The following is a 23,139-nucleotide window of genomic DNA, read 5'->3' on the forward strand; positions in this document are numbered from 1 at the left end:
GGGGGGACAGTGCGGGAGGGGCTGGGGACTAGGATCCCCAGCCGAGAGCTATGGGGCCAGGAAGAATGGTCCCGTGGGCTCGATGTGGCCCGCGGGCCATAGTTTGCCCACATCTGTTCTTCATCCATAGTGGCTAGGATGCTAATTTTCCCTCTGTTGATACTCACACCTTCTGGTCAACTGTTGGAAATGGGCCACATCCACCCTGATTGAATTGGCCTCGTTAGCACTGACCCCCCACTTGGTAAGGCAACTCCCATCAGGGGCGGCTCCAGCCCCCAGCACGCCAAGCACGTGCTTGGGGTGGCAAGCCACGGGGGGTGCTCTGCCGGTTGCCAGGAGGGCAGCAGGCAGGTATCATTAAACTGAAAGGTACCAGACGGGCAAGTGCACTCACGGTCAGCCAGCCTTTGGCGGCATGCCTGCGGAGGGTCCTCTGGTCCCACAGCTCCGGTAGACCTCCCACAGGCAGGGCCGGCTCCAGACCCCAGCGCGCCAAGCACGCGCTTGTGGCGGCGTCCCAGCGGGAGAGCGGCAGGCGGCTCTGGCGGACCTCCCGCAGGCATGCCTGCGGAAGGTCCACTGGGACCGCGGCTCTGGTAGACCTCCCGCAAACGTGCCTGCAGAGAGGCCGCTGGTCCCGCGGCTCTGGTGGAGCATCCGCAGGTGTGCCTGTGGGAGGTCCACTGGAGCCGTGGGGCCAGCGGACCCTCCACAGGCACGTCTGCAGGAGGTCCACCAGAGCCGCGGGACCGGCGACCGCTAGAGCGCCCCCCCACGGCGTGCCGCCCTGCTTGGGGTGGCAGAAATCCTAGAGCCGCCCCTGCCCACAGGAGTTCCTGCGGAGGGTCCACTGGTCCCGCAGATTCGGAGGAGCCGCGGGACCAGCGGACCCTCCGCAGGCACGCCTGTGGGAGGTCCACCGGAGCCGCTGGACCAGCGACCGGCAGAGCGCCCCCCGCGGCATGCTGCCGTGCTTGGGGCGGCTAAATGTCTAGAGCCACCCCTGACTCCCATCTTTTCACGTGCTGTATACTTATACCTGCCTACTGTATTTTTCACTCCATGCATCTGATGAAGTGGGTTATAGCCCACGAAAGCTTATGCACAAATACATTTTTAGTCTCTAAGGTGCCACAAGAACTCCTTGTTGTGAATCCTAATATAGTTTGCAAGGATTTCCTCCTGCCCCTGGAGCAATGGTAGTGGCACTCACTGAAGCATGTGGGGGAGTAGATCATGGGGTGACTTTAAGCCTCAGGCAATTTAGTTTTATATGATCTAGCTGTTTAGAGAGGAGATGAGTGAGAAGGGACATGATAAAAGCATATAATATAATGAATGATACAGAGGAAGGTCAGTGAATTACTCTGGTTTCCCACTTCTTCTCATATAAGAATTAGGGGGGCATTCAATAAAACTGAGGAGGAACTAATTGTAAACTAAAAAAAGGAAGCATATTTTTGCACCATGATCTATCCACCTATGGAACTCTCTACCAGGACACATTACAAGAGCTGGAGTTTCCTGGGACACAAAAAAGGATTAGATGTCATCTAGATAATTTAAAGCCAGTTACTTTAGATATAATAAAAATTCAACAAAAGGGATATCAGACCTAATGTTTCTGGACATAAGCCAACAGCTAAATGCCAGGAGTTAGCACTGAGTTTCAGGTATAGTCAGGTTATCCCATAATTCTCCATTTTGGACATCCCTGAACCTTCCTCAGAAGCATCCCTAACTGGTATCCGTCAGACACAAGATACCAAACTGAAGGGCAATTGTTCTGATACAGCATAAATATCACTACCATTTCATTCCCAAAAATAAACTACCACTGCAATTAAAATATAGAAACTGTCCTCATAAACATCATAATCATCTCTTCTAAAGCAATACAATCAGGTTTAATTTATTTCTATTACATTTTCATGGAAAACAATCCTGTCAATCCACATTAACATCTCAAAATATTTGAATACCTAATAAATATAGAACAGATTCATGAAACTCACCTCGCCAGATGAATTTGGTGCCAGCTCCTGTTCCTTCACTGTCCTACTTTTCTCTGCACAGTTAGGGAAGTTGGGGCTGAAAACCATGAGGTCATTCTTGGCGGAGCCTTCCCCTACACACAAGTTCCGGCTCTGGCGCTGGGAATAGGACCAACTCCCCACCTCGCTCGCGCACACCACGGTGGCTTTCCCAGGCCTGCACATCACTTCCGGACCCGGGCGGCATCTCAGGCCAACGTACACGACAATCACCAGCACAAACAGCCCGGACACCGAGCAAATGGCGATCATTAAAGACACGTTCATGTCAACCAAGGGCCCTTCGCTCCCGCCCCTTGGCCTCGAGTCCCATTTCACAGCCTGGGGACTCTCCACCAGGGACAGGCTGACAGTGGCTGTCGCTGACAGCGCCGGCTCCCCATGGTCCTTCACCAGGATCACGAGTCTCTGGCTGGGGCCGTCCGCCTCCTCCAAGGCCCGCGTCGTGCTGATCTCCCCGCTGTACACACCCACCCGGAAAGGCCCCGCAGCCCCGGGCTCCTGCACTTCGTAGCGAAGCCAGGCGTTGTAGCCGGAATCCGCATCCACCGCTCGGATCTTGCCCACCACGTGCCCTGCGCCGGCCGACAGCGGAACCAGCTCGGGCCCTGGCGAGCCGCGGACGGAGCCGGCCGGGGACACTGCGGGCGCGTTGTCATTTGCATCCAGCACAAAGAGCTGCACAGTCACGTTCCCGCACAGCGACGGCAACCCGGCGTCCCTCGCGCTCACCTGGAACTGCAGCACTTGCAGCTCCTCGTAGTCAAAGGGCTGCAGGGCATAGATGTGCCCGCTCTCCGAGTGCACCGAGATGTAGCTGGACAGGGGCTGCTCTCCCACACTTCGCTCCACCACCCAGTAGCTCACAAAGGCGTTTTCCCTCAGGTCCGGGTCCGAGGCAGACACGGTCAAGAGATGGGCTCCGGGCGGGTTGTTTTCCTTCACAAACACCGTGTAAACGGGCTGAGGGAACGCGGGGGCGTTATCGTTCACATCCGCGATCGGCACCAAAATGCTGCTGCTGGCCGACAGAGACGGGGCCCCTTCGTCTCTGGCTGTCACCACGAGCTTATATTCAGACACTCGCTCCCGATCCACGGCCTCCGCCAGCACCAGCGAGTGATAATTCTTAAAGGTGGAGACGAGCCGAAAGGGCAGGTTCGGGGGGATGGAGCAGGTGACTTTGCCGTTGTCTCCCGAGTCCCGGTCAGAGACGCTAATAAGAGCCACCACTGTCCCCGGGGGAGCGTCCTCCGGCACCGGCAGAGAGTGAGACGTTATTGTTAACTCGGGGGCATTATCGTTAACGTCTAACACTTCTACGAAAACATTGCAGTGCCCGGATAATGGGAAATTACCTTTGTCAGTGGCCTCTACTCGAACTTCGTGTAATTTAGTGTTTTCGAAATCCAGTTCTCCATTTACACTGATCTCTCCAGTATTTGAATCTATTCTAAAGGTGGAACTTGCATTGGGTTGAGTAACACCGCGAAGTGTATATAAAATATCCTTATTAATTCCCTCATCTAAGTCGGTTGCGTTCACTTTCATTACCATTGTTCCATTAGTTGCATTTTCTAACAATCGAACCTTATAACTAGACTGATTAAAAGAAGGCGCGTTATCATTCACATCCAGCACAGTGATCAGCAGCTGAACTGTGCCGGTGAGCTCCGGTTTGCCCCCGTCAGTGGCTGTGAGTAATAAATGATGCGCAGGGGTTTCCTCTCTGTCCAGTGATTGCTTTAAAACAAGGACTAAAGATTTACTTTGCTCTTCATTAGTTTGCACCTTTATGGTGAAATATTCACTTGGGCTGAGTTTATAGGTTAGCAGAGAGTTTGTACCAATATCTGCGTCAGACGCGCCCTCTAGCGGGAAGCGCGAACCTGGAAGCGTTAGTGATTCTGCTATACTCAGGTTTTGTTCATTTACCGAAAAAGCAGGAGCATTGTCATTTATATCCTGTATCTCCACTTCCACGTGAAATATCCTCAGGGGTTTGTCCACTATCACCTCCAGGTCAATGGCGCACAGGGGGTTCTGGCCGCACAGCTCTTCCCTGTCTAGTCGCGAATTAATAAACAAAACGCCGCTCTGCAAATTTACCTCAAAATAGTCTCTCCTGCCGCTGGAGACCATCCGGAACATCCGAGACACCAGCTCCGCCACCTCCAGCCCCAGGTCCTGGGCCAGGCGGCCCACAAAGGTGCCGTGTTTGGATTCCTCCGGCACGGAATAACGGACCTGGCCGCTGCCCACCTCCCAGGCCGTGTGCAACAGAACCAGCCGCAGCAGCTGCCTGGTTACCAGGGAGTCTCGCCGGAGAAGAGTCATTGCAAATGCGAAGAGTGAAGGCTAACAAATAAAATCCCAGTTTTTGCCAGAAAATTAATATGTTTTATTATATCCTGCCACGTCTTTGCAAAGGTTTAATTCGATCCGTATCAGGCAATGCTGGTGAATATCTGATTTGCTGCAGATTTTAGTATGGGGACGGGGGGGAGGAGCTGTATTTTTCCCTTTCTACGAAAATGTATTTTTAGTCTACAGCGACATCTTGTGGTGTACATATGAAGTCCGCTGCTAGCTATTTCTTTTTGTTATATTTAATCATCATTCCTCACTCCGCCTTCCGCCCCACCCCCCACCCCCTTATGGTATAAGGACTCTTGATCAACTGTACTTAATTATTGGCTCTAGTCTATTTTTTTTAGATTATCCTATCATCGGAACCTAATTTCAGACGGAATAATCGTTAAAAGTCTGGAGCAATGCCGATACTGTGGGCTGTAGTACATGACGTCTAATTTTTTTGCCATCCCTGAGTTGAAATTCTTGTAGTCTGGTATCCGCACCCAATATTAGTGTTAGCCAAGTTAGTAATTATATTAATGATCGCTAATACTTGTTTTCTCTTTCGCAAAGAGGAAATCACTGTATCAGCTGACTGTAAATATATAATATGGTTTTTATACTTATCTGAATGCAGAAAGTGAAAGATGGAAAGCCTTCAAGGTGTTCAATATAAGGAAAAGTAATACATCATTCTTGTTCGGGGTTTAAAAAAGTATACGTTCATTTGAAAACTTTCCACCGTATTTTACGAAATGCATTGGTGAGTCCATTTACAGGCAATGACTGTACCACAGACTGGAACTAACAAGTCACACTGAACTATAATAGGCCTGCTAACTACAACTACATGTAAGTTAGGGCTTGTGACAGTAATTGTTAGTGAAGTGAATGTGAAAACACAAGGGAAATTTTCCCTTTTGCCCAGTTGGGTGCTCGTTTTATTTTGTAAGATGATGTATTTCTGAATAAATATCCCCATACCGTTACTTCATGCCCGATGTTCTTATTGCAGATTTAAGAATAATATGAATTTTGCAAAATCTCTAGCTGTGTTTCTAAATATAAATTATTGGGTAGACATCAAGTGACTCTATTGTGACAGATCGCTACAGCCAGAGCTCTGCTCCCCCAGCAATGCCTCGCCTCTAGAAAGCAACTCAAAAGCCCTCCAGAACTTTCCCTCTAGATTAGAAGATGGCTGAATTTAAAACCAGTCGACAAAAACATAGTGGCCTGGAAATTCGGATCTTCTCCAGTCAAAATCCACCTGATTGCGGGCGTCCTCTCACAACTCCTTACCTGAGCCCTCCACGAAACAGACACATTACAATCAAATAGCTTAAGCAGCCACTGAATTTCTTTAATGAAAGTAATGGAAATTCTTAATGTATTGCACAATGGAAACATGAAACTTTCAGAACAGGTTGGTGCTCTTCTAGCTATCCTGAAATATATGAAACGGCAGAGAGGCCTCTCAGGAAAGGCTAGTGGGAGCTCACTTCATATTAAGAGGTGGAAAGCTTGAATACAGAAAAGCCACAGAATGAAAATAAAGATCAGCAAGTAATATTCAGAGTTATTATTTAAAAGTATCTATCAAACAGGTAACCTAGAAAACAGAGCCAGAAACTCTACTCGGCCTTTAATTAATTTACCAGAAATGGAAGGAGCCAATAACATGCTCCAGTTTATGGGCTCCCTTTTTAATGAAATCTTTATTAAGGTCACCTCAGCTGTCATTGATCTGAAAGGGTCCAGAGAATCAAGCAGCCCAAAACTATTACAGGAAACTTGTTTACATTTCCAGGATAGGGAAAAGGTTCTTCATCTTGCCAGAGTCTACCAAATACACTCTAAACCAGTGCACACATCAAATGTAAAAGTACGGCATTTGATCCTGTTTTTTAAATCACAAAGGGAAAAAAAATATTATTTCTAGCTCTTAGAGGCCTAAGCCTTTCAGACTGTAAACTCCATTTTATAGTGTAAGCTGTCTGAGCCAAGGACTATCATTAATGAACTGTTTGCACAGTGCATCGCTCACAAGCTTTCTCATACCCTGAAATGTTTTGGATACTTTTCAATGTTTCCTTATTTCAAAAATCAGAAGATGGCACACATTCCCTGGAATTATTGACATAACCAGAAGAAAATCTCCAGGATTTCAAGAAGCCAGCAGGTCAGATAAAGAAGGATGATTAAAACCTTTGGAAATAAGCCAGTGTATCCTTTAATAAAATCAATAACCTAAAACAATGAGTTAAAATAGAGTAAAAATAAACAATATAATGAATTAGCATTGGTTAAACTTAACACACAAGTATGTTCAAAGGAAAGACAAGATAGAAATAAGCCAAGAGGGAACAACTGGGATTTAAAATGTCTATATAAATGTAAATTAAAATAAGTTGCAGGTGATAACAGATTCTGCTAACTGGGTCCATGCCTACCACAGAAAATTGCAAAAATAAAAAAAGACTAATAAATGCTACAGTGGTCTTGCTGCCTGCAAAAGGGAAATCTGTATCTAATAATCATATCTCCCGACTTCTTTGATGAATAATGTCACTAACATAATGTCTCTGTCTATGCAGTGAGGCTGGCAAAGGAGGTGCCATCTTATGCCAACGTCTCCATGCCTCACTTGAATACTGACAAACACATAGCTGAAATCAGTCTGGTTCATCTCTGTGTTAGTATTGTTAAAATGGGTATTATAATTATAATAATGTGCTTAGTGTTTAGACTTTATTGACTGCTTGTAAATTGCTGCAGAAATTAATCTCACTTAAAACATCCATATCCCATGTTGTACGGTAATATTTGAGCATTTACACTGTGAGCCTCCATAATGGTATAAGTCAGGAGACAGGACAGAAGTATTAACTAGGATTGTTAATTCCTCCAATCAGCTAAGTTTGCACTTGAAGCGGAAGGAGGGAAGGGATAAAAACCCCTCACAAGAAGGAACTGAATCTTTATGCTGCTTGGACTCTAAGGTGAAAAGGATGAGCAAAAGATCCCCAGTGCTTAGCCTGGGTTAGCCATACAGGACATACAAAGCTTGCTTATTATAAAAGCTTCTATTATTTTTTTTAAATTTCAGATTGGAACACATTTGTGTGTATATATATTTACCTGCTTAAACTTGTAAACAACTCTCTTGTTTCCTTTTCCTACATAATAAATCTTTTTGATAGCTTATCATAGGATTGGCTACAAGTGTTGTCTTTGGTTTGAGATTGAAGGTGCAATTGAGGTAAGTGACTGGTTCTTTGAGACTGGGAGTAACCTGAGAATCATCTATCCCATAGGTAAGCTTCCCTGGGTGGAAAGACAGATAAGACTGTTTTGACTCCATGTTAAGTCTGTTATAGTGCCTGAGAAGTTTACACTTGATAATTGGTTGGTTAAATCTAAGCATAGAACTCACAGCCAGTTTGGGGTTTGTGGCCTGTTTTCTAATACTGCACTGAGGTTAGTAGCCACTCTCTTGAGCCACTGTAGAACAGTTTGACATATGCTATTAGAATTGAAAAGGTAATATGAAAATAAATACATCCATATAAATCTGTACATATAACTGGAAGCAGTTTTTACCTTAAAATGTCAAGCAATGCTTTCATTCTCTCTAATGCTCAGAAGGCTTTTGACTGGGTTGTGTGGCTTTTCTTAGTTCAACATATAACAATATTTATATCCAGCCTTAATTTTCAGTGGTATATTTCTGATCTACATGACTGATGTTATAAAGTTGGAAAGAAGAATGTACCAGGCATACTCAATATTTTCTCTATTATTTGCTTTTATAACAGGATACATCAGAAAGTGTTGTTCTAAGCTGATGCCATTATGCTTTATTTAACACAGTCTTGTAAATCTATGTGATCATCACAATCCTTGGGCCCAGGTGTCCCTACACAGTCCTCACACCAAGGCCACCACCCACACCCAACAGCTCACCTGACCCAGTTGAGAAGGGAGCCTGTGAAGCTCTATCTTGCAAAGGCCCCACCCACAAAACTCCTTACTGGCAAAGATATCCAGCTGACCAATTGTCTGGGATGCTCTACCTAAACCAGAAAGAGGCACAGATGTTGTCTGAGGAACTAGATTAATTCCTAGCTGGCTGCTACTGTGGAACCTATCTACTTGCCTGAGCCCTGCCTTTCTGCCTGTTCCTGGTTCCTGTCATCTTTAACCAAGATCCCTGTCTGTTCCTCCTTTCCTGACTCATTCCAGGTCCCTGCTTCTCTGCCCTAAACATGGCTCCAGCTCTGACCTTTGGCTTGGCACCTGACTCTGACCCCAGTTCTGGTTCCATGTACCTGACTCTAACCATTAGACATGAACACTCACACTCCAGCCCCTATAACCTATCATCGAGGATGTCTGCATTCTAGATTAATTTTCTCTGTTATAGGAAACAAAATTAACTACACAAAACAGAAATACTGCTGATTGGACTCTCCCAAAATAGGATACCGCATTTGGGTCTTTGGGAGGAAATTAAATACCCAGGGACACCAGTTATAGATAATATTGAAGTATTATGTAAAACTAATTTAAAAACTATTACTAAACTCCTCCATAGTGAAGCAATAATCTGGAATAAATTATATATCAATTGATTAGGGTAGAGAACTGCTGTCCATATGAATCATTTACCCAGCAATATTTAAAATTATACTTATTGTCTGTAAAAATCTCTAATACCTTCTTTCTGAATTTTGACCAGAGTTATTATTTTTATGGACCTTTAAATACCTCCAGATAAATTATTAAACTATTTCAATTTATTTCTGAAGAATGTTAACAAGATTATCCAATTTGAAAAGATATTGTTAGGCAGCCATTTTAAATAATGGTTGCAATGTCATTCCGGAGACTGAAGAGAAGATTGTACACCTAAAAGGACAGTGACACTGTCATGGATCCACAGGGTCTGGTTTATGCCCCAGCAATTATCAGTCCCTTGACAGTGACCCTTTTAATGTGCCAAACCCCAAGGGTTCACACAGTTCCTCAGGAGCAGACCCATAGCCTCCAAAACTCCAAGACTGAGCCTTCAGGCACCAATGATCACTGTGCCTCTCTGTAGGCAAGACAGACTCTGATGGAAGGCTTGCACTGTCCATCTTCAGGGCAAAAGGCTTTCAGTGAATATTTTCAGCAACAGCAGGCAGACATTTCAAAGCAAAGTAATAATGTATTAGTCACTTGGCACACAGTATATGGAAGTCCTTAGGTTGCAAAGAGCGGCAAAGATTAAGACACAGTCCATCCTGGCCCAGCCAGTGCAAGCTGGATCTGGTTTGCTCCCTGATCCTCAGTCCCAGATAAGAGTTGTGTGTCCCTCCAAAGGGCAGCCCTTATTCCAGTCACTTGATACCTTTCTTCTTTCTTCTCCAGCTGAGTTTACATGTTCTGCCTAACAGGGTTTCCTGCTGTTAGATGTCAATTTTTCAGTCCTTGCACAGGGGGTGGGGGAAGAGGTCTCATGGTCTTTCTGAAGCCTCTGTTTATCTCGGTCAGTTTCAACCAATTCTTTCATGACCCATTCATTTCACCCCATACAGCTAGGAGACACACATCTTATGTCTCCTACTCTGTTCCAAGTCCCTTTTGTATCCACTGGGTAACAATGCTAACTACAGAAGGAAACTGAAACCCATGAAAATATTACAGAAAATGCCATTTGTCACGACATAATTTTCAGAAATTATTTGCAAACAAGAGTTTTCTTAACAAAAGTACAGCAGTTCAGCAATTCAGACACTGTCTGAAAGTAAAAGAGAAGGATTTGGGATACTTTTTAATTTAGCAGATTCTTCAAACCAGAGTTATAGTTAGTGACTTTAGAAAAGCCCTTCGAAAAATGTTTGTTTTCTATTGATTTAAAAGAAAAAATCCCTTTTCATTTAGGAGCATTTTTTTAAAAGCATGCCTGACCCAAATCTAGCAGTGTTGCCTCATGGCCTGAATGCCTCAGTTTGTACTTTTAATATAAATACATTCTTCGACACAATCTATATAAACTTAAATATGAATGTTCTCTCATCTAGGGTCAGTTTTTAGAACCTACCCTGAATGAAAGGAATAAGAGTACAATTTCCCTTTAATTTATAAAATCACAGTTTTCTTTCCTAAAACTTTCCATTGTCTCTTTTCAGCACCAAAATCCCATAAAGCTTTTAAATGACTTTCTATACTTATAAATATAATTACATTTTCAGATCTTCATATTGTAGCCACTTGCAACCTCTCCAGCAAATTAATATTCAGACAATTTTTTTCTCTCACATTCCATGTTTTTTTCACTTCATATCTCCATTGATCTCAGGAATAAATAAGAAGAAGATCAGGACTATTATTATGACCAGTATATACCGATTACCAACGGAAACAAGTGGAAATTTCGGGAGCATAATCCTAATATCTGAAATCATTTGAATTCCTTCAAATATAATGTCACAATATTTAATCTTCTTTCTGAAATAAATTACACCACAAGAAATAATTACTTATTTTTATAGCAACATATTTTAAAAGTCAATATTTGTTTGAAAGTCAGCCAATGCTTGGCTCACATTTGCTTTGTTTGCATCTCCTATTACCAGCTCCAAACAAGAAAAGAAACTGTAATTTAAAGCTATTTCTTCCCTTGGCATTTCTGTGCTGAAATTGTCTAGCACTCTAAACATGTTGCACAGTTTGAAGTTTATGTAGAAGTAGAAAATTATTGAGCTGCTTATATTATGCAATGGACGATAATTTTAGATCAATAATCTTATCATTACTACTAATTCTTTGAAGATGCAATTGTCAACCACGAATCTCTACAGCTCGATATGATTTTTCAGTAACTGTGTCAACATTTACATTTCCTATCAATTGTGACTAACAGTAACTGATACAACATCTACTCACGTTTAAAGTTAAAATATACATAATAATTCATCAGAAAAACAACTTAGGGCATTGTTCTCACCAAAAATATTTCAGCTATTTACCTTTCCCCCATTAAAATTTTCACTGAATCAATTCAATTAAATACATTAGTCGAGCAAGGTAGAATGAAAAATAGATGATATTGAAACGATTAGGAATGTTGAGAGAGGAGATGAGTGATAGCGGACATGAAAGAACCATATAATATAATGAATTATGCAAACAAATATCAGTGAAAATTTCTGGTTTATCACTTATAATACAAGAACAAGAGAACATTCAATGAAACTGAGGAGGAATAAAATTTAAAATTGATAAAATAAAGCACATTTTACGCCGTACATTATCGACTTGTGGATAATGCCTCTGGACACTGAAGAAACTAACAGTTTCTTGAGAAACGATCAAAGATGAAAGGTGTGTCTAGATAATTTAAAATTCCAATTAGTTTAGAAAGAATAAAATACCACTACATGCTATAAAAACCTAATGGTTCATAACATAAACCAACATCTATGTGCCCGGGTTCACTTATAGGCCAGGTTTCCCCATAATTGCCCATTATGGAGATCCCTGAACCTTCCTCAGAAGTATTTCTAACTGGTCCCCTTCGGAGGAGAAAAGAACAACTACTCTCATCCACTATATATATTATTACTGTTATTTCATACTCAGAAAAAATTATCACTCTCATTAATAATGTTGAAACTGTCCTCCTAAATCTAGTGGAGCGAAAAAGTGGCTTATAAAGCAATACAGCTTAGTTTAATTTCTTCAAATACATTAAGGAATTAACTTTTTTTTAATTCACAGAAAAATATAGAACAAATTCATGAAACTCACCTGGCCAGACGCATTTGGTGTGAGAATCTGCCCCTTCCCTGCCTCTCCATTTTCCCAGAAGTGCGGGAAGTTGGGGCTGAAAACCATGAGGTCATTCTTGGCGGTGCCTTCCCCTACACACAAGTTCCGGCTCTGGCGCTGGGAATAGGACCAACTCCCCACCTCGCTCGAGCACACCACGGTGGCTTTCCCAGGCCCGCACATCACTTCCGGACCCGGGCGGCATCTCAGGCCAACGTACACGACAATCACCAGCACAAACAGCCCGGACACCGAGCAAATGGCGATCATTAAAGACACGTTCATGTCAACCAAGGGCCCTTCGCTCCTGCCCCTTGGCCTCGAGTCCCATTTCACAGCCTGGGGACTCTCCACCAGGGACAGGCTGACAGTGGCTGTCGCTGACAGCGCCGGCTCCCCATGGTCCTTCACCAGGATCACGAGTCTCTGGCTGGGGCCGTCCACCTCCTCCAAGGCCCGCGTCGTGCTGATCTCCCCGCTGTACACACCCACCCGGAAAGGCCCCGCAGCCCCGGGCTCCTGCACTTCGTAGCGAAGCCAGGCGTTGTAGCCGGAATCCGCATCCACCGCTCGGATCTTGCCCACCACGTGCCCTGCGCCGGCCGACAGCGGAACCAGCTCGGGCCCTGGCGAGCCGCCGACGGAGCCGGCCGGGGACACTGCGGGCGCGTTGTCATTTGCATCCAGGACAAAGAGCTGCACAGTCACGTTCCCGCACAGCGACGGCAACCCGGCGTCCCTCGCGCTCACCTGGAACTGCAGCACTTGCAGCTCCTCGTAGTCAAAGGGCTGCAAGGCATAGATGTGCCCGCTCTCCGAGTGCACCGAGATGTAGCTGGACAGGGGCTGCTCTCCCACACTTCGCTCCACCACACAGTAGCTCACAAAGGCGTTTTCCCTCAGGTCCGGGTCCGAAGCCGACACAGTGAAGAGATGGGCCCCGGGCGGGTTGTTTTCCTTCACAAACACCGTGTAAACGGGCTGAGGGAAAGCGGGGGCGTTATCGTTCACATCCGCGATCGCCACCAAAATGCTGCTGCTGGCCGACAGAGACGGGGCCCCTTCGTCTCTGGCTGTCACCACGAGCTTATATTCAGACACTCGCTCCCGATCCACGGCCTCCGCCAGCACCAGCGAGTGATAATTCTTAAAGGTGGAGACGAGCCGAAAGGGCAGGTTCGGGGGGATGGAGCAGGTGACTTTGCCGTTATCTCCCGAGTCCCGGTCAGAGACGCTAATAAGAGCCACCACTGTCCCCGGGGGAGCGTCCTCCGGCACCGGCAGGGAAAGGGAAGTCACGGCCAGCTCAGGGGCGTTATCGTTCACGTCTAAAACACGTAGTAAAATAGTGCACTGTCCCGTCATTGGCTGGTGACCTTTATCCTGAGCTTCAATTCGAATTTCATATAACTCAACGTGCTCGTAATCCAGGTCTCCTTTCACCGTGATTTCACCGGTATGTGAATTTAGGTTAAACGCCGCTCTTACAATGGGATGCACAAAGTTACCAAACGAATATGAAATGTTCTTGTTAGTCCCTTCATCCAAATCGGTGGCGTTAAGTTTGATTACTAATGTCCCCTTAGCTGTATTTTCTAATACATTTACCTCATAAACTGACTGCTTAAATACAGGCGCATTATCATTGGCATCCAGCACCGTGATCACCAGCTGAACTGTGCCGGTGAGCTCCGGTTTGCCCCCATCAGTGGCCGTGAGTAATAAAATATGCTCAGGGGTTTCCTCTCTATCCAGAGCTTTCTTTAACCCAAGCTCTGCTAATTTAGTATGGTCATTTCTCACTTGTACATCTAAAGTAAAATATTCATTAGAGCTCAGTTTGTAGGTTAGCAGAGAGTTTGTTCCAATATCTGCGTCTGAAGCGGCCTCTAGTGGGAAACGCGAACCCGGCAGTCTTGATTCTGATATAAACAGATTTAATTCATTTACGGGGAACACAGGAGCATTGTCATTTATATCCTGTATCTCCACTTCCACGTGAAATATCCTCAGGGGTTTGTCCACTATCACCTCCAGGTCCATGGCGCACAGGGGGCTCTGGCCGCACAGCTCTTCCCTGTCTAGTCGCGAATTAACAAACAAAACGCCGCTCTGCAAATTTACCTTAAAATAGTCTCTCCTGCCGCTGGAGACCATCCGGAACATCCGAGACACCAGCTCCGCCGCCTCCAGCCCCAGGTCCTGGGCCAGGCGGCCCACAAAGGTGCCGTGTTTGGATTCCTCCGGCACGGAATAACGGACCTGGCCGCTGCCCACCTCCCAGGCCGTGTGCAACAGAACCAGCCGCAGCAGCTGCCTGGTTACCAGGGAGTCTCGCCGGAGAACAGCCATCGCGGACGCCAATTTCTTCGAATATACAGCCAATTCATACAAAAATTTGTAAGCCTCTGGAAATTGGTATTTTATTTCCAATGCCACGATGTTTGCGGTCCTCTTGCACCCCCGATTGACTGCGTATTCAGTAAAAAGAGGAGCGGTTTTGATTTTTTGCCTTACAGTTTCTTTTTAGGTGGAGAGCGACATCATGTGTCTGATTGTGTGCATTACATTTTTTCCTCATACAGAAAACCGCTTCTTTGCTTCACAATTGTGTTCTTCCATTTATTTCCTTTTATGCCTTTTTTGGGTGGGGAAGTTGGAATTAAAAGGTGAATACTTTACAGATACATTATGGACTCTGCATTTTCTTCATCACTAACGACAACAAAAGTTCTACGGGAGGAAGGCAGGTTATATGTAGTTGTAGAAGTAACCTGACACAATATCAATGTAAACCTTTGAACATTAATCAAACAGTTAAACTATTGTTTGTAACCAAAACACCTGCCACTTCATTGGGCAGGGAGAACAAGAGCTGATGTGACAAATGAGCCTTTTGAAGATGGAAGCTGGAATTTTGGTGAGAGTTTGGTGCCTAACTTTCATTGTCTTGAAATGGGATTTAGGGAGCTAACGCTCTTATGAAAATCCTAACCTAAATTTTACTCTTTAATTTAAAGTTCACCTTTGGCTGCTTTCAATCAGGCCATGCGTCTGAGGCTCACTTATACTTTCATCTCCACTCTATTGTCATCAATTCGTAATTATTACAACTGCATATATCTAGACTCTGAGTCCAATCTGTGATAGAATGTCTTGGCTGTTTCACTGTATATATTATATCAGACTTGTTCATGTTCCCACACGGGACAAGATAGCTGAGGAGTTTAACTAATTCAAAGTATGTATCTAACGCTGAAGGTTGTCCTGCTAATTCAGTACATAGCACTTGACTGTAGCTAGCCTCATTTTCTTATAAGTAATAGTATACATACAATAAAAACCAGTTACTGTGAAATTCATGTAATACTACATTCATAAAAACTTACACATATACACACACATCGCTCTACACACTGACATATCATGCTACATTAAGCTATGGTAACAAAAATAATAAATTTAAGATGTATTATTTACCCACCTACTTGCAGCTTCTGGCAATCAGAAGCTTGGGACACCCAGAGCATGGGGTTACATCCTTACAACATCTAAAAAAAGGCTAATAGTCATTAGTGGACCTATCCTCCATAAACTTATCTAATTCTTTTAGGAACCATGTTATAATTTTGGCCTTCACAACATCCCCTGGAAACGAATTCCACAGGTTCACTGTGCCTTGTGTTTAGAAGGACTTCCTTTTGTTTGTTTTAAATCTGCTGCCTAGTAATTTCATTAGGTGACCCGTTTTTTTGTGTTTTGAAGGCATAAATAACACTTCCATTTTCACTTTCTCCATGCCATCCACAATTGTATAGACCTCTATCATATTCCCCCTCAGTCTCGTCTTTTCCAAGGTGACCAGTCACAGTCTTTTTAATCTCTCCTCATATGGAAGATGTTCCATACCCTTAATCATTTTTGTTGTCCTTTGCTGTATCTTCCCCAATTCTACTAGATCTACTAGATCTTGAGATGGGGTGACCAGATCTGCATGCAATATTCAAGATGTGGGTGTACCATAGATGTATATAGTGCCACTATGATATTTTCTGTCTTATTATCTATCCCTTCCCTAATGGTTCCTAGTGTTCTGTTAGCTTTTTAGACTGCCACTGCACATTGAGTGGATGTTTTCAGAGAACTAGCCACAATGACTCCAAGATCTCTTTCTTGAGTTGTAACAGCTACTTTAGATCCCATCGTTTTGTATGTATAGTTGGAATTATGTTTTCCAATATGCATTACTTGCACTTATCAACACTGAATTTCATCTGCCATTTTATTGCCCGGTCACCCAGTTTCCTGAGATCCCTTTCTAATTATTTGCATTCTACTTTGCACTTAACTATCTTGAGTAATTGTGTATCATCTGCAAATTTTGCCACCTCACTGTTCACTTCCTTTTCCAGATCATTTATGAATAGTTGAACACCAGGTCCCAGTGCAGACCCCTGGGGGACACTACTATTTACCTCTCTCCATTCTGAAAACTGACAATTTATTCCTACCCCTTGTTTTCTGTCTTTTAACCTGTTATTGATCCATGAGAGGTCCTTCCCTCTTATTCCACAGACTGCTTACTTTGCTTGAGAACCTTTGGGGAAGGATCTTGTCAAAGGATTTCTGACAGTCCAAGTACACTATTTCCACTGGATCACCCTTGCCCACATGGTTGTTGACTCCTCCCCCCACCAAAAGAAGCATTCTAATAGATTGATGAGATATGATTTTCCTTTTACTAGAGCCATGTTGATTCTTCCCCCAACAAACCAGTTCATCTATGTGCCTGATAATTCTGTTCTTTACTATAGTTTCAATCAATTTTCCTGGTACTGAAGTTAGTCTTACCATCTATAATTGCCAAGATTAACTCTGAAGCCTTTTTAACAATTGGTGTCCTCCAGTCATCTGGAACAGATGCTGATTTAAGTGATAGGTTACATACCATAATTAATAGTTCTGCAATTTCATATCTGAGTTCCCTCAGAACTCTTGAGTGAATACCATCTGGTTCTGGTAACTTATTATTGTTGTATTTATCAATTTGTTCCAAAAACTCCTCTACTGACATCTCAGTCTGGGACCATTCCTCAGATTTGTCATGTAAAAAGAATGGTTCTGGTGTGCGAATGTCCCTCAAATCTGCTGCAGTGAAGACTGAGTCAAGGAATTAATTTAGCTTCTCCACAGTTGCTTTGTCTTCCTTGAGTGCTCCTTTAGCGCCTCCATTGCCTAATGGTCCCACTGATGTACTTCCTGTTTCTAGTTTACTTTTTTAAAAGTTTGCTGTTAGTTTTGCTCGATGCTCTTCAAATTCTTTTTTGGTCTGCCTAATTATACTTTTACACTTGACTTGCCAGAGTTTTTGCTCCTTTGTATTTCCTCGGTAGGATTTAACTTCCAATTTTTGCAGGATGTCTTTTGCCTCTAATCACTTTTTACTTTGGTGTTTATCCATGGTGGCACTTTTTTTTAGTCCCTTTCAGAGGTCCAGAGAGGCCCGGGCCACTTCCAGCTTTTGAGATCCCTAGCCAAAATAAAATAAAAAATGATGATACATGAAAACAAAATAAGGCACCAAAAAAAAGAGTGAGACATAATTTGAATTTTTTTATTTAACAAATGTTTTTCTAACCTTTTTCTGTGCAAATGAACTACTTATTGAGGGAAAATCTAGCTTTTGTGCAATGTCACAGTTGATATTAAGCATGGTGAGCCCGTTAAAATGCTCTTGTCCCATAGTTGAACAGAGATAGTTCTTTACCTGCTTCAACACATTGAAGGTGTGTTGACCTGAAGCCACTAATGCAGGCAAATTGACAAAAATACACAATGCAATTGTGATATTAGGAAATACCCCAGAGAGTCCAAGTTTGAGTATTTCTTGAAGCAACTCCTTTGGCTTGCAATCCAATTTAAAGTTCATGGAATATATTAATTTGAGGAAGAAGATCTCATCACTGAGATCTTTTGAGATTTCTTTGTTGTACTGTTGCTGAAATTGTTCAGATGCAGAAAGTAGATCTTCATTACTCAGTCTGTTGAACTGCCAAAGAAACCTAAAAAGGGTACAAATTAGTTGCAGTGACTCAAATTGACGTGTAAGACCTGATTGAATAGAGTCAATGATGACAAGGAACACATTGACCCTAGAATGCTGCTCCGCATCAGATTCAGTAGGTAAGTTGTGATTGGTGGAGAACTCAAATGAAATGCCAATATTCTGTGCTACTAATTTGGACTCAGTCAGGATCACATCCTTTTGTTCACAAATCTGCTGAATGTCATTGATAAGACTTTCAATGTTAACCCTCTCAACATCAAGTGTAGCACTGCATGCTTCAATTACCAGATTAGTTTGGTGGATCATTGTAAGTAGATTCATCCACAAAGATAACATCAGAATGCATTCAAATTTAGACATGTGTTTCTGCATAGACTGAAGTTCCATTCGAGCCTGTGCAGTGAGATTGAGAGATTCAAGCTCATTTAAAGCCTTTCTCACTGAATTCAAATGCTGTGCAACTGGTTGAACACCATCAATCTATGCAGATCATCTAGTTTTGGGCATCCCATGCAGTGAAACAAGAAGATATTTCTTCAGAATTTCCCACCTTTGTGGACTGCTACTGAAGAGATTGTATATTTGCTGAACAGTTCCAAAGTAAGTAATTGCCTCCTTGCACGATTCATTACAGTCAACACTTACAAGGTTTAGTGTGTGGTTTCCACAGCTGGAGAAAATACAGTTTGAATTATGCTCAAGCAGAACTGCTTGTACACCTTTGTACTTCCCAGCCATATTAGATCCATTACCATAGGCTTGACCAATGCAGACTTGAAAAATCTAACTTAAAACCTTCTAGAATTGCTAGTACTCAATCAGCAATTTATTTTCCTGTTTTTCTCATGAAATTATCAAACAAAATATACCTTTCTTCAATTCATTTGCACCTGAAATGTTCTAAAGTAAATATGTAGCCTGTCCACACTTGAAATATTCTTCTGTAAACATGTACACAAATGCTAAATGGTACACAGATGCTGAAAATACTTTAAATGAAGGAATACTAATTAAGAACACAAAATGAAACAAACATCCTTATCACTGAATCAAAACTCAAGCACGTAAGATATAATATAATAGGCTGAACTGAAGACAAAGGGATGACATATATACAGTAAACAGAGACAGGGATACAGACAGAGGGATAATGTCCAAAAATTTCAAATGTGTTCTCATGAAACTCACTGTACAAGATTGTCCTCACAAATTTTCATCTTGAATCTGGGCCTATAGACTACAAAAGCCTATGATGATGGCCAAGCTACCAAGCTATGGCTCATCCAACCAGCCAGTCACCTCTTTTAGCTACCCTATGAAGATAATAATGAGGAAATCTCATACATAAATAATTCCTTAGTCAACTAGATGTAAAACTATAAAGACACTAAAATGTAACAATTCTCTACCTTTCAACACGCACTTGATCCAGCACCAACCACTAGTAGTGTTCGGTTTATATAATCAGCTCTTCTGAGAGGACACATTCATCATGGTCCAATCTTGTGCCATCAGAACTGATATATTTTAATTAATATTTATGAACATTTTAAGCTCTTTAATATAACAAAATCTATATCAGTTAACAAAAAAAAGTCTTTGACCAAATCTCATCTCTTATATGCTTAAATTTGCAGCTCTAAGCTGAGAGAGTGTGTCACATTTTGGTCCGATAGGGAGGCACACAAAACCAAGTTGCAAAATTTATCAAATGCCAAAAAAATTAACAAGTGTCTAAATTTGAGGCCCCCTTTGAGCTTGAGGACCAGGAAAAATGGCCCTCCTGGCCCACCCTCTGATTGGCCCTGCTTTTTTGGTCCTCTTACTATGGTTTTTAATTTGGGATCTATATTTAATGATCCTCTATTATGGTTTATTTAATAAATTCCCATGCAGCTTGCAGGCATTTAACTTTTATGACTGTTCCTTTTCATTTCCACTTCGCTGGCTTCCCCGTTTTTGTGTAGTTCCCCTTTCTGAAGTTACATGGTACCATGATGGGCTTCTGTGGTGAGCATCTTTGCTGCCTTCTCCCTTCCAACACACACACAAGAATGTTAAATTTAATTATATTATGGTCACTGTTACCGCGCAGTTCAGCTATAGTCACGTCTTAGAGCAGGTCCTGTGCTCCATTTAGGACTAAACAAGAACTACCTCTCCCCTTGTGGGTTCCAGGATTAGCTGCTCCAAGAAGAAGTCATTTATAGTATAAAGCAACTTTCGCTGGGGTCTTTATCTCAGGGTCCACAATGGCCACCCAGAAAATCCAGAAGCCCAGAGAGTTATTCTCGGATACACAGACAGTGTAAGAGAGTGGTTCTCAACCTTTACAGACTACTGTAACCCTTTCAGGAGTCTGATTTGTCTTGTGTACCCCCAAGTTTCATCTCACTTAAAAATTACTTGCTTAGGAAATCAGACATAAAATACAAAAGGGTCACAGCACACTCTTACTGAAAAAGTTTAGTTTGTACTGATTTCCCTAGTGCTTTTTATGTAGCCTGTTGTAAAACTAGCCACATATCTAGATGAGTTGATGTGCCCCCTAGAAGATCTCTGTGTATCCCCAGAGGTACAGGTACCCCAGGTTAGAACCAGTGGTGTAAAAGGCCACTTTGAAGCAGGTGGTGGTGTAACTTACATCGGAAATTGTCATTCGAAGGGTTCCCCTGCTAGATAGGGGAGGGCAGCCGCAATCACAGGTGACTATAGTGATGTTGTAGGCGGCTGCCTCTCTGTCCAAAGCGCCTTGTCACCAAGAAGAAGGATGTTTTATCAGCAGGGGTGTCAGCTGAAACGGTACGTTCTGAAGAATGTGTCAGCTGATCTTCCCATTGTCCCCGGAGTCCTGGCCCATGACACTGAGCAGACCGACCATCGTCCCAGCTGGAGTGCCTTTCCCGACAGAATTAGAAAGGGAGTTTACCGTCACTGCTGGGACATTGTCATTGCCATTCACAACTTTTACAAGAACTGTGCAATGCTAACTGACTTCCCTCCCGCGCCTGCACTCCCACATTATATTGGTCACAATTCACTTCACCTTCCACCTCAAACTCCCCGTTATCAGGACGGATAGAAAACATTTTCTGAACGTTGATTGGAGTGTTGCTGCCAAAAAAGTCCTCTAACCTTCCATTTCCTCCTAAATCGGTGGCATTCAGTCAATAACCAGGATGCCTTTGTCCACATTCTCCACTAGGCAGACAGTGTAGATGTTTTCATCAAATGCAGGGGCGTTATTGTTAGAATCCCGCACAACGATACTCGATCCAGATCTTTGGGGAGCACCGTTGTATTTAGCCGTTGTTAGATTCTGATTCGATCTTTTTTCTCTGTCCAATGGCTCTTCCATTGTTAAAACTGGCACTTTATTACGTTCGCCACGATTCTCTCCTTTCAAATCAAAGTGTGAACTTGCCCTAACCTCATATGTGGCCAAAGAATCAGTACCGATATCAGGATCTTGAGCCCTACTATAGGAAATACACTGCCCACTAAAACAGATTCAGCCACGTGGGGAAATCAGCCAGGATTTCTAGTTCCACATACTACATTGCAAGATTTTCAACCACAATCTCAAATTCCAGCACACAACTTACTGTCTGCCCACGCAGCTCTGCTCTGTCCATTTTCTCAGTGACGACCAGGAAGCCATTCTGCATTTTCATCTCCACAAATTTTCTCTTTTCCTGACACAATCCGCAGCCTGACAGCTAGCGGGTTTCTGATAACCAGTCCCAGATCCTCGGCCATATTCCCTATAAAAGGCACCAGGCTAGAGCTTCAGAAACTCGGTAACGACCCTCTCCAGCGACAGACACACAGAACCAGAATGAAGTAAATAGGGCTCTGAAATACCAGCCTTGAGTCCGACATCTTAGTGTGCTTCTGTTCTTCATAGTAACCGCTTCATAAAGGCTTGGCAATAAGATCATCTCTTGTCTCTGCCTGCCTCTCTATGGTTCACTATGTTGTGCAATGAAATAAAGAAATAATTAAAATATACAAATACATTCCTTTGAAAATACCTTTGTTTTACCTTTGTCTGTTTACTCGTGTGGTGAGCGTTGTCTTTAGTGATTTGCCTTGCTGACTGCATTGTGAAAGGGAAAAATCATCAGCGATCTTTGTCCGTAACTGTAGACAAGAGCGACATCTTGAGTCTAAACCAAAACGTGCTCTAAATGAATCGCAACATCAAACCCTCTGTTAAGAAAATGCTTCATAAAACGTGCAATAGCTTTAATATTTCTGCTTTTATGTACTCCTATAATACTGACGTTTTGTGTAAAATCCTAAAATATATAATGTTATATAATATGTAAATATGGAAAACGTAATTACGCCCAGAATAAAGTCCGGCCTGTGGTTTCATTGAGCAGAATGTTTGCTCCTGTCTTGGGAGCGGCATCTTTACCCCAAAAAAGCTAACTGGATTTTATAGCAGCCGCTATGCTTAAGGAACTGTGCTCACAATCTTGTTTCCTGTTAAAATGGACCAAACAACCCTGCACGCAAGTGAACACTCCCTGGGGATATGTCCCTACATCTCATGAATTCCCTTTGACTATTTATGAAAGGCACCATCTGCAGAGGGGGGATTCGAAAGAGCTCCACAGTTCTGAAGTTGGGTAGACATCCATAAATATGTTCATCCAGCCCCGTCTTAGAAAGTTATTTTGCATTGTATAAGATCCGTGTATGTTGTTATTTATTCATTCTGATACATGGGTATAAAAACAATTAAACTAACCCACTTAGTATAATGTTATCCTCTTTAACTAGAAATATGATCTACCTGATAAGGGAAATACACGAATAAAAATAATGGTTAAT

General features: G+C 42.9%; 1 protein-coding gene across 4 annotated transcripts in view; it reads right to left on the reverse strand.

Annotated features, from left to right (window-relative positions):
- Nucleotides 1-14,651, reverse strand: part of LOC123375395 (protocadherin alpha-C2-like) — a 334,194-nt gene extending 319,543 nt beyond the window's left edge. For 2 of the 4 annotated variants that reach the window (XM_045026244.1, XM_045026248.1), the window contains exon 1: nt 12,210-14,651. In XM_045026244.1, the coding sequence (XP_044882179.1) occupies nt 12,210-14,582 (2,373 nt within the window). In that variant the 5' untranslated portion in view covers nt 14,583-14,651. Of the gene's footprint in view, nt 1-2,018; nt 4,436-12,209 lie in introns of those variants that run through there. The other 2 variants (XM_045026235.1, XM_045026230.1) reach the window with 2 other exon arrangements.
- Between the last annotated feature and the right edge of the window lie 8,488 nt (nt 14,652-23,139).

Source organism: Mauremys mutica, chromosome 8, assembly GCF_020497125.1.
Source record: "Mauremys mutica isolate MM-2020 ecotype Southern chromosome 8, ASM2049712v1, whole genome shotgun sequence".
Lineage (NCBI taxonomy): Eukaryota > Metazoa > Chordata > Testudines > Geoemydidae > Mauremys > Mauremys mutica.